Source organism: Oncorhynchus tshawytscha, linkage group LG01, assembly GCF_018296145.1.
Source record: "Oncorhynchus tshawytscha isolate Ot180627B linkage group LG01, Otsh_v2.0, whole genome shotgun sequence".
In the NCBI taxonomy this organism is placed as follows: domain Eukaryota; kingdom Metazoa; phylum Chordata; class Actinopteri; order Salmoniformes; family Salmonidae; genus Oncorhynchus; species Oncorhynchus tshawytscha.
This window is the reverse complement of record NC_056429.1, coordinates 85877416-85893715: the sequence shown is the minus strand read 5'-3', so window position 1 is coordinate 85893715 and position 16300 is coordinate 85877416. Positions and strand designations below refer to the sequence as shown.

General features: G+C 42.6%; 1 protein-coding gene across 5 annotated transcripts in view; it reads right to left on the bottom strand.

Annotated features, from left to right (window-relative positions):
* Positions 1 to 1527: 1527 nt before the first annotated feature.
* LOC112258869 (calcineurin-like phosphoesterase domain containing 1) overlaps positions 1528 to 16300 on the bottom strand; it is a 38342-nt gene continuing 23569 nt past the window's right edge. The window contains exon 5 of one of the 5 annotated variants that reach the window (XM_024433504.2): positions 1528 to 2710. In XM_024433504.2, coding sequence (XP_024289272.1) covers positions 2484 to 2710 — 227 coding nt within the window. In that variant the 3' untranslated portion in view covers positions 1528 to 2483. Of the gene's footprint in view, positions 2711 to 13449; positions 13881 to 14722; positions 15309 to 16300 lie in introns of those variants that run through there. The other 4 variants (XM_042327016.1, XM_042327007.1, XM_024433512.2 and 1 more) reach the window with 4 other exon arrangements.

Sequence of the window (16300 nt, the reverse complement as noted above, 5' to 3'; positions counted from 1 at the left end):
AATTAAAATCGTTGACATAGTTGCATGTGATAAAGCACTGCATGTCAGCTGTTACCATTACCTAAACTGGCACATTTAGTCCTATTCTAACCTGACCAGGTGGCAGTGATTTATATCCGGTAACAAATGCTGCATCAGCCAATTAAAAATGTTGTCGCAGATGGACGTGATAGAACAGGCAGAAATACATCTGGTATGAAGGGTTTTGCTTCATACCGGCTGTATTTTTGCCTGCTTGAACGGCAATAGCTCAGATACACATGGAATTACCCCGGGAATAGATAGAACATCAGTCCGAGATGCACAAAAACGATATAACATTCTGAATTGATGAATCTTTCCTTTTAACAGAAGTCATACTGCAACATCCGCTAATCAAAGTCACTAAAATACATGCACAATTACAACTGGACCAATATTCAGTGTAGCGAGCCAGGCTTCTAGTAATTTACTACCTTTGCGGAAAGTTCGAAACCCAGGTGAGATACGTTTGTTCCTCTGAAATGCAGAATTATATTTATTGTAGTGTTGCGAAGGGAAGTGCAGTCAAAACCTTGTAAATGAAGATTGCATATATTTAATTAGGAGCTTCTTTGAGTCCCTCTTGCAGACCTAGTGGGGTCCCCACTTCTCAGAATGGTGCTCATTTAATAAAGTTTATATCAAAGCTGAATCAATGTCACTTAATCACTTAATGATTCATTAGTATTCTACATAGGCCTAACATACCGAATATGATAGCATAGTATAACATTACTGTTAGACCAAAAACACCACGTAATTTCTTATGTAGGCTACACTTACATGTACAACGTTTTATATGAATTATTATAATCATCCACTCCGTCACATATACGTTTTTTGAATAGAGCATCGAGGACCAGCAGTGAACAGTTTTATCCTTAACAAAAAAGCTTGAAGGGGCCTCGAACCCACTGTTGCAGTAACCAGAAGATTCAGTCAACTGCCTAGCAGCAATGGTACTAGATGTACATAACAGCTGTTTGACAAAATCATAAAGCTCTTCGACTTTTTGTTTTCACAATGTATGATCAAATTAAAATGTTGTATATACCTATCTTTTTCCGTAAACGTACGTGGATGTGTGTGAAACTGATAAGCAAAAACGTGTGATTTTGTCATATGCGAAAACATGCCTTATGAATTTTGTCTTGAAGTCTTTGATAGGCTGATGTGGGATTTTTTACAGGAAATCATCACTGCCACCTTGTCAGGTTAGCATAGGCCTAAATGTGCTAGATTATGTGATGTGAACAGCTAACATGTAGCGTTGTATCACGCGCAACTACGTTTTAATTGGCTAATGCGCATTTTAAGATGCAGAAAAACTTGTTCGCAAGGATGGACCCGATGTGTTTAGGTGGTCTGGGACACAGACCGGCCTGATCAATAGACACACAGTGTAAGACCTCTATTGGGAGGGGATGGGTAGGTGCAAAACAGTTTGTGTAGCTGTTATGGACAGATGATCAACAATTCAGCAACATCACTTACATAATCATTGCAATAGTTTAAATCAATGTTTATTCATTTAAAAAAAAACAGAACATGACATTTAGTTGTAGTGCGACTAAAGAAACTAAACTAATGGAATCCTCCTGACCATACCCCAACTTAAGTACTAAATCAATTCACAAATCTAATATAACAAATTCTCAATGAGGTCAAGAAGATATCAAATACATAGTAGGGAACATCACATTCACAGACAGGATGTTGCTGTAAACTGAAGAGTTGTTGATCCCATTACAGTGTTTTCATTGCAGAGGTCATCATGTTGTTGTTGGCCCACCCATCACCACCATCAGGCCTGTTCAACGAGGACAACTGCTGTTGCCATGACAATTTGTTGCGTCAAGGATTGGGTGAGTGGGGTTGAAAATATTCATACAGGGCAACAGAGAGTCGTTTCAGGGCTATAGAGTCATACTAGTACCCGTTGTCAGTAAAGACATTCAGTGCTGCTGCAACTAGACTAGACAAACATTATTCCCCCCAAGCTTGATATAAAAAAGACATGACTAACACAGGACATGCTCATTGGATTAGTTTGTACAATGAGTGTTACAGACAGTGTCTTTGTAGACTTTAGAGATAGTCATAACTAGGATATTCTTGACAAGAGTAACTTATGACAACAGAAGAACAGTTTTTTTTTCTTCTTCCCTGGAGTAAGGTAAATCCAGCACATTCTGCGACTGATGACCTTGTACAATACAATGGGTTGGTGCTTATTCACAGTAGGCTACAGGTCTTAAGATGATTGACAGACTTCCTCTCCACCGTCTGGTGTTCTGAGCCTGTATTAAGAGTCAGAGTAGCAGTACTGATGTAGGATCAGTTTTGCCTTTTAAATCATAAGGAATAAAAAGAGGGACCTAGATCAGCACTTCTCTCCTGAGATGCTTCATGAATCAGGCCCTGGTATTCTGTTCCTGTGTGTCCCCTCTTCTCTGATTGGCTCAGGCCTGCAGTAGTTTCCTGAGGTCCTCGTCCATGCCCCGCCCACTGAGCTGCTCCAGGCTGTGGTAGCGATGGATGACCTGGTCGGCGGTCACTACCACCACCCTGACCCCATGGGTGTCCTCTCCCAGCTGGCAGCCTATAGCGGAGCTCACCACCATGTCCAGGCCATTGTGGAGCCCCCCCGCATTACGGTGGTAGTGGCCGGAGAACACCGCCTTCACTCCTACACAACACAGAGCAAGAGAGAGAGTGTGAGGAGGAGGCTTACAACAACACAATACGAGAGAGGAGGAGTAAGAAGAGGAGTAAGTGGAGGAGTAAGAGGAGGAGTAAGAAGAGGAGTAAGAGGAGGAGTAAGAAGAGGATTATCAAAGCTTTTTGACTCACCAGACCCATTATGTCGAGCCACAATATTGGGGTTTTGTCCCAAAAAACAGCAATCCCAGAAAGTGACGGTATCGATTAATAATCAATTGGTATTGATTAACCTTAAGTGACATGTGACCATATGGTGTCGGTGTCTGTTGGGTTTGTTGGAGAAAGCCGGTTCTGTTTTCTACACAGCTCCAGTCTGCATCCTGTCTACATGCATATACAGAGCTAAATGTAACATAGGCAAACTGTCCCTGATCTGCATACAACAGCAATATATTCATATTAGCTCAATATAATGGCATTATGAGATCATTGCCATATCTGTCAGATAGACTGAAAACAAATGCCTGAGGGAGGGGGGAGGAGAGAAAAATGAGAGGGAGATAGATGGGAATGAGAGGGAGTGCAAGCTGAGAGAAACTGAACTCATTTTTTGAATAGTTTGTAAAAATGTAGAAACTTTTCAGGGGCTTTTTACTTTTCAATTTCTTTTCCATCACAATCGTTGTCATTATTGAATTGATTTCTATCGGTGTTTCTGCAGGGCTCGGTTTCTCCTGAGAAATAGAAGGCACTGAACTGATTTCACACTCACACTGGTTGGCCAAGCAAGCCCCTGAATGAGAAGTGCAAATGAGTAATTATCTTTTTGCGGATGTGTGTGCGTGTTCCACTGTGAGTTCACTCTAGGTTTCGGCAGACAGAGGAAGTAAGATGTTTCGTTTCTAACAGTAGTGGGGTAGTTAGACTTCTACCCGCTTGCTGCCATTACTCAATACACAACACATGCCAAGGATATAATTAAAACGGGCAAAAGCTGGCAACGAAGAAACTAAATTCCTGTCCACAGTACACATGAACACGACTCATGTCCTGGAAATCCATCCAATCCTCAACACTAAAATAACATCAAGAAAACCCTGGAGTTGCTTTTCAAGAAAACCCTTTTTCGCCCCCTGATCAGCAACATTCAGATTCTACACATAATGGGTACACCATTGAATAATGAATCTAATATAGATGGAAGTTGATAAAAAAAATTTGGCAGGCTAAATTCATTTGCTATCAAAACCCAGAGCCTATTCTACTAGCGTTACTAAGTTATGCCAATGTACTCATCAACATATCAACCAGCAGACTCATTTTCACGTGGATACATTTTACACTTCATACTAACTATGTTATTTATTTATTTATTTATTTATTAATTCGTTAGTCCGTCGAGCCCTCTCCCGCTAGAATAAACGACATGCATCTTCTAGCGATCTATTGATCACAAAGTGAGCGATGACAGGGAAACGCAGCAAAGAGGAAGAGGCGAAGTGAGAGGTTTCACTCTCGCCAAAATCTGTCCAAAAACGCACTATTAGTTTCTATGACGTATTTTAGACCTAAGCTTGTCGCCTGCCTTCCCGCCTTTGGGACGACTCCCATTGTAAGGGCGGATACACGAGTATCTTCTAATTATATACAGATCTCGGATTGCAGTGGAATTTCTTTTCGGAGGGAAAGAGCATAATGCTCGTAGATTTGCACGTCCATGTAATGTAAAGAAAAACACAATTCCTAGGTTTCCTGTCGGGGCCAGACAGTGATGCCAAAGTGAGTGTCTCGTCTCATCAGTCAATAGGCAGGTTTCCATTGACTCAGGTTTTTTCAACAAAAGCAATGTTGCACTTTTTTTTTATTGCGACAGATGTAATGGAAACGACAGACATAGGAGACATTTTCTAAAGATCCACAACATTTTTATCCATTGATTTTTCTTTTGTCAAATAATTGATTGTGATAAATGAAGATTGCCGAATACTTTTTAAAGTAGGCAGCCAGGCACGTGATGTAATCACGTTCCACATTTAATTAATTGTTTTCCAACTATAATCATTGTTTCTTTGCAGGACAAGGACTCCTGAATAGCTTCGCTGGTTGGCTGGCAAGTTTCATCATCCAAGTGGCGCAGCGGCCTAAAACACTGAATCTCGGTGCTTGAGGCGCCACTACAGACACCCTAATGTCTGTACTATAAAACGGATTACATTTTTTCCAACTATAATCATTGTTTCTTTGCAGGACAAGGACTCCTGAATAGCTTCGCTGGTTGGCTGGCAAGTTTCATCATCCAAGTGGCGCAGCGGCCTTAAACACTGAATCTCGGTGCTTGAGGCGCCACTACAGACACCCTAGTGTCTGTACTATAAAATTACCCCCCTCAATCTACACACAATAACCCATAATGACAAAGAAAAAACTGGTTTTTAGAAATGTTTGCAAATGTATAAAAAATATATATAAAACTGAAATATTATATTTACATAAGTATTCAGACCCTTTACTCAGTACTTTGTTTAAGCACCTTTGGCAGCGATTACAGCCTTGAGTCTTCTTCAGGATGACGCTGCAAGCTTGGCACACCTGTATTTGGGGAGTTTCTCCCATTCTTCTCTGCGGATCCTCTCAAGCTCTGTCAGGTTGGATGGGGAGCGTCGCTCTGTACTTTGCTCTGTTCATCATTCCCTCAATCCAGACTAGTCTCACAGTCCCTACCTCTGAAAAACATCCCCACAGCATAATGCTGCCACCACCATGCTTCTCCGTAGGGATGGTGCCAGGTTTCCTCCAGACGTAACGCTTGGCCTTCAGGCCAAAGAGTTCAATCTTGGTTTCTTCAGACCAGAGAATCTTGTTTCTCATGGTCTGAGTCTTTAGGTGCCTTTTGGCATACTCCAAGCAGGCTGTCATGTGCCTTTTACTGAGGTGAGGCTTCCATCTGGCCACTACCATAAAGGCCTGATTGGTGGAGTGCTGCAGAGATGGTTGTCCTTCTGGAAGGTTTTTCCATCTCCACAGAGGAACTCTGGAGCTCTGTCAGAGTGACAATCAAATTCTTGGTCACCTCCTTGACCAAGGCCCTTCTCTCCCGATTGCTGTTTGGCCGGGCAGCCAGCTCTAGGAAGAGTCTTGGTGGTTCCATATTTCTTCCATTTAATAATGATGGAGGCCACTGTGTTCTTGGGGACCTTCAATGCTGAAGAAATGTTTTGGTACCCTTCCCCAGATCTGTGCCGTGACATAATCCTGTCTCGGAGCTCGACGGACAATTCCTTCGACCTCATGGCTTGATTGTTGCTCTGACATGCACTGTCAACTGTGGTACCTTATATAGACAGGTGTGTGCCTTTCCAAATCATGTTCAAATCAAATCAAATTTTATTTGTCACATACACATGGTTAGCAGATGTTAATGCGAGTGTAGTGAAATGCTTGTGCTTCTAGTTCCTACAATGCAGAAATAACCAAAAAGTAATCTAACTAACAAATCCAAAACTACTGTCTTATACACACAAGTGTAAGGGGATAAATAATATGTACATAAAGATATATGAATGAGTGATGGTACAGAGCGGCATAGGCAAAATACAGTAGATGGTATCGAGTACAGTATATACATGAGATGAGTATGTAAACAAAGTGGCATATTTAAAGTGGCTAGTGATACATGTATTACATAAAGATGCAGTAGATGATATAGAGTACAGTATATATGTATACATATGAGATGAATAATGTAGGGTATGTAAACATTATATTAGGTAGCATTGTTTAAAGTGGCTAGTGATATATTTTACATAATTTCCCATCAATTCCCATTATTAAAGTGGCTGGAGTTGAGTCAGTGTGTTGGCAGCAGCCACTCAATGTTAGTGGTGGCTGTTTAACAGTCTGATGGCCTTGAGATAGAAGCTGTTTTTCAGTCTCTCGGTCCCAGCTTTGATGCACCTGTACTGACCTCGCCTTCTGGATGATAGTGGGGTGAACAGGCAGTGGCTCGGGTGGTTGTTGTCCTTGATGATCTTTATGGCCTTCCTGTGACATCGGGTGGTGTAGGTGTCCTGGAGGGCAGGTAGTTTGCCCCCAGTGATGCGTTGTGCAGACCTCACTACCCTCTGGAGAGCCTTACGGTTGTGGGCGGAGCAGTTGCCGTACCAGGCGGTGATACAGCCCGCCAGGATGCTCTCGATTGTGCATCTGTAGAAGTTTGTGAGTGCTTTTGGTGACAAGCCGAATTTCTTCAGCCTCCTGGGGGGGTGCGTTCTTCACAATGCTGTCTGTGTGGGTGGACCAATTCAGTTTGTCTGTGATGTGTATGCCGAAGAACTTAAAACTTGCTACCCTCTCCACTACTGTTCCATCGATGTGGATAGGGGGGTGTTCCCTCTGCTGTTTCCTGAAGTCCACAATCATCTCCTTAGTTTTGTTGACGTTGAGTGTGAGGTTATTTTCCTGACACCACACTCCGAGGGCCCTCAACTCCTCCCTGTAGGCTGTCTCATCGTTGTTGGTAATCAAGCCTACCACTGTTGTGTCGTCCGCAACCTTGATGTTTGAATTGGAGGCGTGCGTGGCCACGCAGTCGTGAGTGAACAGGGAGTACAGGAGAGGGCTCAGAACGCACCCTTGTGGGGCCCCAGTGTTGAGGATCAGCGGAGTGGAGATGTTGTTGCCTACCCTCACCACCTGGGGGCGGCCCGTCAGGAAGTCCAGTACCCAGTTGCACAGGGCGGGGTCGAGACCCAGGGTCTCGAGCTTGATGACGAGCTTGGAGGGTACTATGGTGTTAAATGCCGAGCTGTAGTCGATGAACAGCATTCTCACATAGGTATTCCTCTTGTCCAGATGGGTTAGGGCAGTGTGCAGTTTGGTTGAGTGGAGTGGGTCTAGGGTGTCAGGTAGGGTGGAGGTGATATGGTCCTTGACTAGTCTCTTAAAGCACTTCATGATGACGGAAGTGAGTGCTACGGGGCGGTAGTCATTTAGCTCAGTTACCTTAGCTTTCTTGGGAACAGGAACAATGGTGGCCCTCTTGAAGCATGTGGGAACAGTAGACTGGGATAGGGATTGATTGAATATGTCCGTAAACACACCAGCCAGCTGTTCTGCGCATGCTCTGAGGGCGCGGCTGGGGATGCCGTCTGGGCCTGCAGCCCTGCGAGGGTTAACACGTTTAAATGTTTTACTCACCTCGGCTGCAGTGAAGGAGAGGCCGCATGTTTTGGTTGCAGGCCGTGTCTGTGGCACTGTATTGTCCTCAAAGCGGGCAAAAAAGTTATTTAGTCTGCCTGGGAGCAAGACATCCTGGTCCGTGACGGGGCTGGTTTTCTTTTTGTAATCCGTGATTGACTGTAGGCCCTGCCACATACCTCTTGTGTCTGAGCCGTTGAATTGAGATTCTACTTTGTCTCTATACTGACGCTTAGCTTGTTTGATTGCCTTGCGGAGGGAATAGCTACACTGTTTGTATTTGGTCATGTTTCCCGTCACCTTGCCCTCATTAAAAGCAGTGGTTCACGCTTTCAGTTTCACGCAAATGCTGCCATCAATCCACGGTTTCTGGTTTGGGAATGTTTTAATCGTTGCTATGGGAACAACATCTTCAACGCACGTTCTAACGTTCTATGCTTCGCGGAAGTTAGAATAGCAGTGATCCAAGGTTTTGCCAGCCCTGGTTGCGCAATCGATATGCTGATACAATTTAGGGAGTCTTGTTTTCAGATTAGCCTTGTTAAAATCCCCAGCTACAATGAAAGCAGCCTCAGGATGTATGGATTCCAGTTTGCAAAGAGTCAAATAAAGTTTGTTCAGAGCCATCGATGTGTCTGCTTGGGGGGGAATATATACGGCTGTGATTATAATCGAAGAGAATTCCCTTGGTAGATAATGCGGTCGACATTTGATTGTGAGGAATTCTAAATCAGGTGAACAGAAGGACTTGAGTTCCTGTATGCTTTTGTGACCACACCACGTCTTGTTAGCCATAAGGCATACGCCCCCGCCCCTCTTCTTACCAGAAAGATGTTTGTTTCTGTCGGCGCGATGCGTGGAGAAACCAGCTGGCTGCACCGACTCCGATAGCGTCTCTCCAGTGAGCCATGTTTCCGTGAAGCAAAGAATGTTACAGTCTCTGATGTCCCTCTGGAATGCTACCCTTGCTCGGATTTCATCAACCTTGTTGTCAAGAGACTGGACATTGGCGAGAAGTATACTGGGGAGTGGTGCACGATGTGCCCGTCTCCGGAGTCTGACCAGAAGGCCGCTACGTTTCATTCTTTTACGAAGTCATTTTTTTGGGTCGCCGCATAGGATCCATTCCGTTGTCCTGGGTGAAAGGCAGAACACAGGATCCGCTTCGCGAAAGTCATATTCTTGGTCGTACTGATGGTGAGTTGACGCTGCTCTTATATTCAGTAGTTCTTCTCGACTGTATGTAATGAAACCTAAGATGACCTGAGGTAGTAATGTAAGAAAAAACACGTAAAAAAACAAAAGACTGCATAGTTTCCTAGGAACGCGAAGCGAGGCGGCCATCTCTGTCGGCGTTTGATGTCATTATGGGGTAATGTGTATAGATTGATGAGAGGGGGAAAAAACAATTGAATCAAGTTTAGAATAAGGCTAACATAACACAATTTGGAAAAAGTCAAGGAGTCGGAATACTTTCCGGTGTGTGTGTGTGTGTGAGAGCAAATGATGGAGTGAGTGTGTGTAGGACCCTGTGAGTGTACATAGAGACAGTGCAAAAATAAGAATAAAATACAAGGGTCAACTTAGTCCGTGTAGCCATTTAGTTAGCTAGTCCGTGTAGCCATTTAGTTAGCTATTTAACAGTCTTATGGCATGGGGAAATGAAGCTGTTCAGGAGCCTGTTGGTGTCAGACTTGATGAACCGCTTGCCGTGCAGAAGCAGAGAGAACAGCTTGGGTGGGTTTGTAGTCTAATGATTTTCTGGGCCTTCCTTTTACACCGATTGACCCCATTCTGAGGTCCTGGATGGCAGGGAGCTCGGTCCCAGTCATTCGAGGAAGATGGTGAATCATCACTGCAGGAACAGTAGGTAGTAGAGAGCCTCATTCTGTCTCAAATATGATCATTAGGGCCCTCACGGAATCCAGGCATTAAAACATAATTCAACAATATAAAAAACATTTGACCTTAGCAGGGAATCAACTAAATGTATTGAATTAATTCAATTTGCAGAAGTTTATCATAAGACATGAACAGAATGCATCAGTGATCCGTATTTGCTGTGTGTGTGTGCAGTGCGGGAGTCTACCACTTTGTGTAGCCATTAGCGATGATGCTAATGAAAAGTCTTCTGGTAGATGGAAAGCTTTCCCAAAATCCTTCTCAATTAAATGTTAACTACGAAGTAGCCTATACTTATCTGGCAGAATAATATCATGATTATTTTAATCAATCAAGATGGTAGAGTTTGCAAAAGAAATACCCTACAAATGTGGAGAAAAAAAACACTTGCTAGATGCACACTTGAATTGAAGGGTAACTACTAACCTTTCTGAAAACCCTTAAAATATTAAGAAAATACAAACCACAGCAACAATGACATAAGCATCAGAAGGAAAAAACAGAATTATCAGGAGGAAAAATAAGAGGAAGTGAACCAACAAGACGAAAGAAAAATTACTTTTTAAATGAGTAGGTTTCCTCTGAGGACCATCACAGTAGAGAGAGAGAGAGAGAGATCTAAATCAGCCATACATCTCTTTCTCCCACTCCCATTTTGATGTCCTACCTCTGGGTTTATTCAGGAGAGTGAGACAGAGTAGTTCAGAATGTTCTGATTTAAATACATGTATTGTTTGACTCTTTGTTGTTAGGGAACCGAAGGACCTCTATCCAGTGCATGTCTATCTGCAGGGGGCACAGCAGGACAGGAACTGTGCCTAACCTGCCTAATGCTTGAAGGGTGAGGAGGGTGTCACAATCTGTGGATTGGCTATCAAACCTTACACAATCATCTTATCATTTCTGATAACACGAGTTGAGAACTCTACCTACCCCAGAATGAAAAGTAAAAGCTATTAATGTTATGATGAAATCATCCTGAATTAATTTGACTACATCAGTGTTACAGTCATAAAAAAAGCTCATGAAACCAAATGAGAATGATTTATAAAACAAACACAAACAACATAAAACAAGCCATGTCACTTAGCACTTTTGTTCTTCACCAATTGAGCTAAAACCATCTGTCAATGTTGAGGAGTAGTCAGCCTACTCTGCTCCTCTTGATAGTGTGGTGAAGCTTCAGGATTCATTGGTAGTGATCACTTAACAGCCAGTGTTACTGGCTCATTCATATCTCCAGCTAGAGTCAGGCCTGCTGGGAGTCCAAATGGAAAAATGAGATGAGAAACATCTACACACTCTGTCTGCACTCACAAGTGGTATCAGTCACTAGCTCTAATGTCCTAACGTAGTCTGTTTCCCTCAGGAGTTCTTCCTGACCACGCCATTAAAAGGATTGGATAAATAAGTGATCCAACCTGTTCAGACCTGCTCCAGAGCACTCAGGACCTCAGCATGGGGTGAAGGTTCTCTCTCTAGACTCTCCCTTAGCCTCCCACTCTCACACTGTTCACTCCCAACAGAGCTGTCACTGACACATCTGTAAGACTGCGGTGTGAATGTGTGTGCATTTCTACCCTTTGTGTGTGTGGTAGAGGGCGGGTGGCAGAGTATTGGACTAGAAATAATTCATCATGAAAGCGTGTCTAGCTGTAGATAATTAGCATGACCGAGGGAAATAGAACATTTAAGTAGCTAGCATGTGGATTTTCATCTATGGCCTGTGCCTGAAAATCCATCACTCTCATCATATCTCTCTTATTGCGTCCCAATTGGCACCCTAATCCCTATATAGAGCACTGCCTTTTACCATTTCATGATGAAATGTATTTCTGTATATAGGGAATAGGGTGCCATTTGGAACGTGGCCTCTATCTCAGGATCCCGTTCCAATGTCCTCACCCTACACATAGTACTACTGTGCTGTGTGTTACTGTGGTGTGGGGGTAGATCAGAGGTGCACAGCTTCAGTCCTGCTGTTTTCTTTTATCCCGAGACTGATTCCTAGATGATTTCTGATTTCTACTCTTTAAATCGCTTGTTCTGTTATGTCTTAATTTCTTGTCCTTTTTTAAAATTGTGTGTTATTGTGTTGCTAGGTATTGCTGCACTGTTGGAGCTAGAAACACAAGCCTTTCACTGCACCTGCAATTACATCTGCAAAACTGTGTATGCAAAAAATAAACTTTGATTTGATATCAGTAACATCCACGAAATGCTGGTGAAAAAGATTTCAGGCAGGTGGAAAAAGATTTCCACCTGCCTGGGAAACCAGATATGTACGTTCTCCACTCTCAGTAACATCAATAGAGCGCCAGAGAGAAATTAAAAACCAGTTAATATATCTGAAGGGGCAATATATCAATCATGAATACTAAATCAGACATGAATGGAAAAACACATGATTCATCTTGGTCGTAGTGGTATTCGCATTGTCAATTCACATGCTTGACAATACAAAAGAAACATGGATACAACTAAAAGCTTACATCATATTATACACAGTTAAAGGGATACTGCGAGCAACGCTACCATACCTGTAGACTTCGTCATTGCGCTAAGGCTAATTAGCATTGGCTTGTGAAACTACCCCTAACGTCCTACACACTGCACGCAGACATAACAATGGTATCCATGAGTTCCTCGGACTCCGTGGAAGTAGAAGGGCCTACATGCCAGAATCTGGCATTATCCCTTTAATTGTCCCCATTCTGAGAGCACGAGGAACAACAATGCTCATGCATCTATAAATGCCCTTTCAATAGAAATGACTTCAGAGTCCGAAACAATACTGTAGAGACAACCTTCATCTTCCCTGGTCCGTAAACACACAGAAACCTCCTTCACCTAAATTAAACAGTGAGGGTATATGGGCGTGCAACAAGTTACACATACAGATTGCAAAATAGTTGTGAAGAGATTTTTGATGTACCGATTCCATGGTACAGGGTGTATGAGTTGATATATAAAACACAAGATTCAAGACTTCGTGCTTTTCAGCTAAAATTATTATACAGAATTCTTGCCACCAACAAAATGTTGAATATTCGGGACATACAATCATCAAAGCTCTGTAGATTTTGTTGTGAGAATACAGAATCAATAGACCATTTATTTTGGTATTGCCCTCAGGTAGCCTGTTTCTGGTCTCAGGTTCAGGAATGGCTGAAAAGGCATAGCATTGATCTAAAATTGACCCTAGTAATAGTACTGTTAGGAGATCTGGAGAGACCTGGTCAGTCAATTACTAATAAACTAATACTCTTAGTAAAATAATTTATATTCAACTCGCAATCTGTGGATCCTATTCGATTAGATTGATTGAAAATGTACGTTAAACATTACAGCATAGTTGAAAGATATGTGTTGCGTAGAAACCCGAAGTGGGTGGCCAGCAGAGATAGATGGGATGGGCTGAGGGAAGCTGAGGGTTGGGATGTGGAATTGGAGACAAGTGGGAGTGGAGTAGCTGTGCGGGAGATTGACCAACATTCTAAGATTTTTTTATTTTTTTAATTAAAAGTCAAAATAAAACATAATAAAAAGTGTTTGAATGACACTGAAATAATGCTGGTTTGCCTGAGGCTGATGCCGTGCAGGTCTTTGTACACATGCATATACACACACACTCATTCAAATAAACACATACAAGAACACAAACATACATGTAATAGTGCCAGACATGCACTCAAACATATACAGTTGGCATCGCTGTTATGATTTTAGATGTCCTTGATGTCCTTTGTTTTAAATTGTTGTTGTTTGCTGCTTTCTTGTCTTTTCCTTTTTTATCTTCAGTTCATTCTCTTGCTTGTTGGTGCATTGGGGGGTTATTGGGGGTGGGGAATGGAATTGTATTTTTTCAAATGTTCTTCTTGAGGGGGGCGGGACTGTTGGAGGGGTCTCAAATGGTTGAGGGATAGCTATTGGGAAACTGTGGAGGAACTTGGAGGGTTCGGATTCACGTTTTTTTGGCCTGGTGGGAGATCTGTCAACGTGCCATTGAGCAGGGCTTGACCCTGGATGCTTCGGTGTGTCGCTCTGAATGGGAGTCTGTTGGATGACTGGTGTGGTGTAGTTGTTGAGCGGCTTCACTGCAAGTATATTGTATGTTTCGGATATTCAATAAAACATTTTTTAAACAGTTACACATTCCCCAGAGGACATTCAACACCTTCACTTTGGTTCCCATCCCCTGGGCTCTGACACCCTGGTGCTACACTACACATTATCACCAACCTCCATCTCTGTTCCCAAGGCTTTACACCTCCTCACTACTCTCGGGCTTAAAACAAGGGGGTTAAAGTCTTATCTCCTAATCAAATCCCTGGGGATAATAAAAGAGCTCTGCAGACCTGGATTGTACAATATTTGCAATCTAAAATTCTTCAACAAACAACTTGACACAGAGCTTGATCATAGCTAGACAGTCATTTTTAAGCTAAGTAAAAACTGTAACTAGGCCACTCAGGAACATTCAATGTCTTCTTGATAAGCAACTCCGGTGTAGATTTGACCTTGTTTTAGGTTATTGTCCTACTTAAAGGTGAATTTGTCCCCCAGTGTCTTTTGGAGAGCAGACTGAACCAGGTTTTTCTCTAGGATTTTGCCTGTGCTTAGCTCCATTTAGTTTCTTTTGTATCTTGAAAAACTCCCCAGTCCATTCCGATGACAACCATACACATAACATGATGCAGCCGCCACTATGCTTGAAAATATGTAGAGTGGTACTCAGTAATGTGTTGTATTGGATTTGTCCCAAACATTACACTTTGTATTAGTTGGCTAATTGCTTTGACACATTTTTCACAGTATTACTTTAGTGCCTTGTTTCAAACATGACGTATGTTTTGGAATATTTCTATTCTGTAAAGGCTTCCTTTTCACTCAGTCAATTAGGTTAGTGTGGTGGAGTAACTACAATGTTGATCCATCCTCCGTTTTCTCATATCACTGCTTGACTGAGGCACCTTACAGATAATTGTATGTGTGGGGTACAGAGATGAGGTATTGTGGCAGCCCAGGGGAGTCAGAGGTGAAACTCACAAAATAAGACAGCCGGAGACCATTTTGCGGCACTCAAACAAAAGTTGATCTTTAATAAAAGGTTTGGAGGAACGGAGAGAAATACAACTGAAAGGCCTCTCAGGTAGTGGGTGGGTCACTGTGTGGCAGCTTCTCAGACCGCCTGTGTAATTGAACAAGAGAAAGCAATGAGTCCGGGGCATGCTGCCCGGGAACGGGTCCTCTTCTCCAGTTCTTCTGAGGTCTAGGCGTACCCACTTCCTGTCTGCCGACACGCCCGAGTGACTACACCTCTACTTATATCCATTTGGAGTAACGAGGGACAGGTGGGACCATTTCCAGGTGCCAATTGGTTGCATCACCTGGACTGGGTAGTATTGGTGTCAAATCACCAGCCTCAGTGGGTGCCTATAAAGCTGTCCATGGTGCTGACTCACCTTGGAAACTATCTAGCCCTCTGGAGCTGACAGAAGTCCTGCTCCTGGCTTTGTAGCTCCCTGCTGGCCCCCGGGTTGCCACAAAAATCATGTTAAACACTATTATTGCACACAGAGCGAGTCCATGCAACATCTTATTTGACGTGCTAAGCACATTTTTTCTCCTGATCTTATTTAGGCATGCCATAACAAAAGGGGGTTGAATACTTAACTCTAGACATTTCAGCTTTTCATTTTTCATTAATTTGTAAAAAAAAATATATATACACTGACATTATGGAGCATTTTGTGTAGACCAGTCACAAAAAAATCTCAATTTTATACATTTTAAATTCAGACTACCGCAACATGTGGAACAAGTCAAGGGGTGTGAATATTTTCTAAAAGGCACTCTATTTTGAAATGTGTTTTGGTCGGTTGAGATATTTTTTACCAAACGCCAGCATCATGCCCTGCAGTGAAAAACACTTCATATACACATCTCCAGTTTTCCAATAAACAGGAACAAAGTGTCTCTAAAACGCAATATTTATTTTGGAGTCTTCGTACCAAAATACGCTGCAGCCAGTCTGCCTACTGCTGTATGATGCAAATAGAACAAAACAAGTAAAACACTAAACAATAGCTGAGAGACCGTAACCAGTATCTGACCCTGGTGATTAGGAATGATAGGAATAGCAGCACTTCTCCTGCTAACAGAGAGAGAGAGGATGCTGATCATAGCTTGCCGGACAAAACAGACAAGCGTCTCAGAATAGATGAGCTCCCTCTGCAGAAAATATGTACAGTAGACAATATGGCAGCCTCGTACATTACAGTAGACAATATGGTAGCCTTGTAAATTACAGTAGAGTGGACAATATGGTAGCCTCGTACATTACAGTAGAGGAGTGGACAATATGGTAGTCTCGTACATTGCAGTAGTGTGACCAATATGGTAGCCTTGTGGATTACAGTAGAGTAGACAATTGTAGCCTCGTACATTACAGTAGACTGTGGTAGCCTCGTACACATTAGAGTATATAATATAGTAGCCTCGTATACAGTAGAGT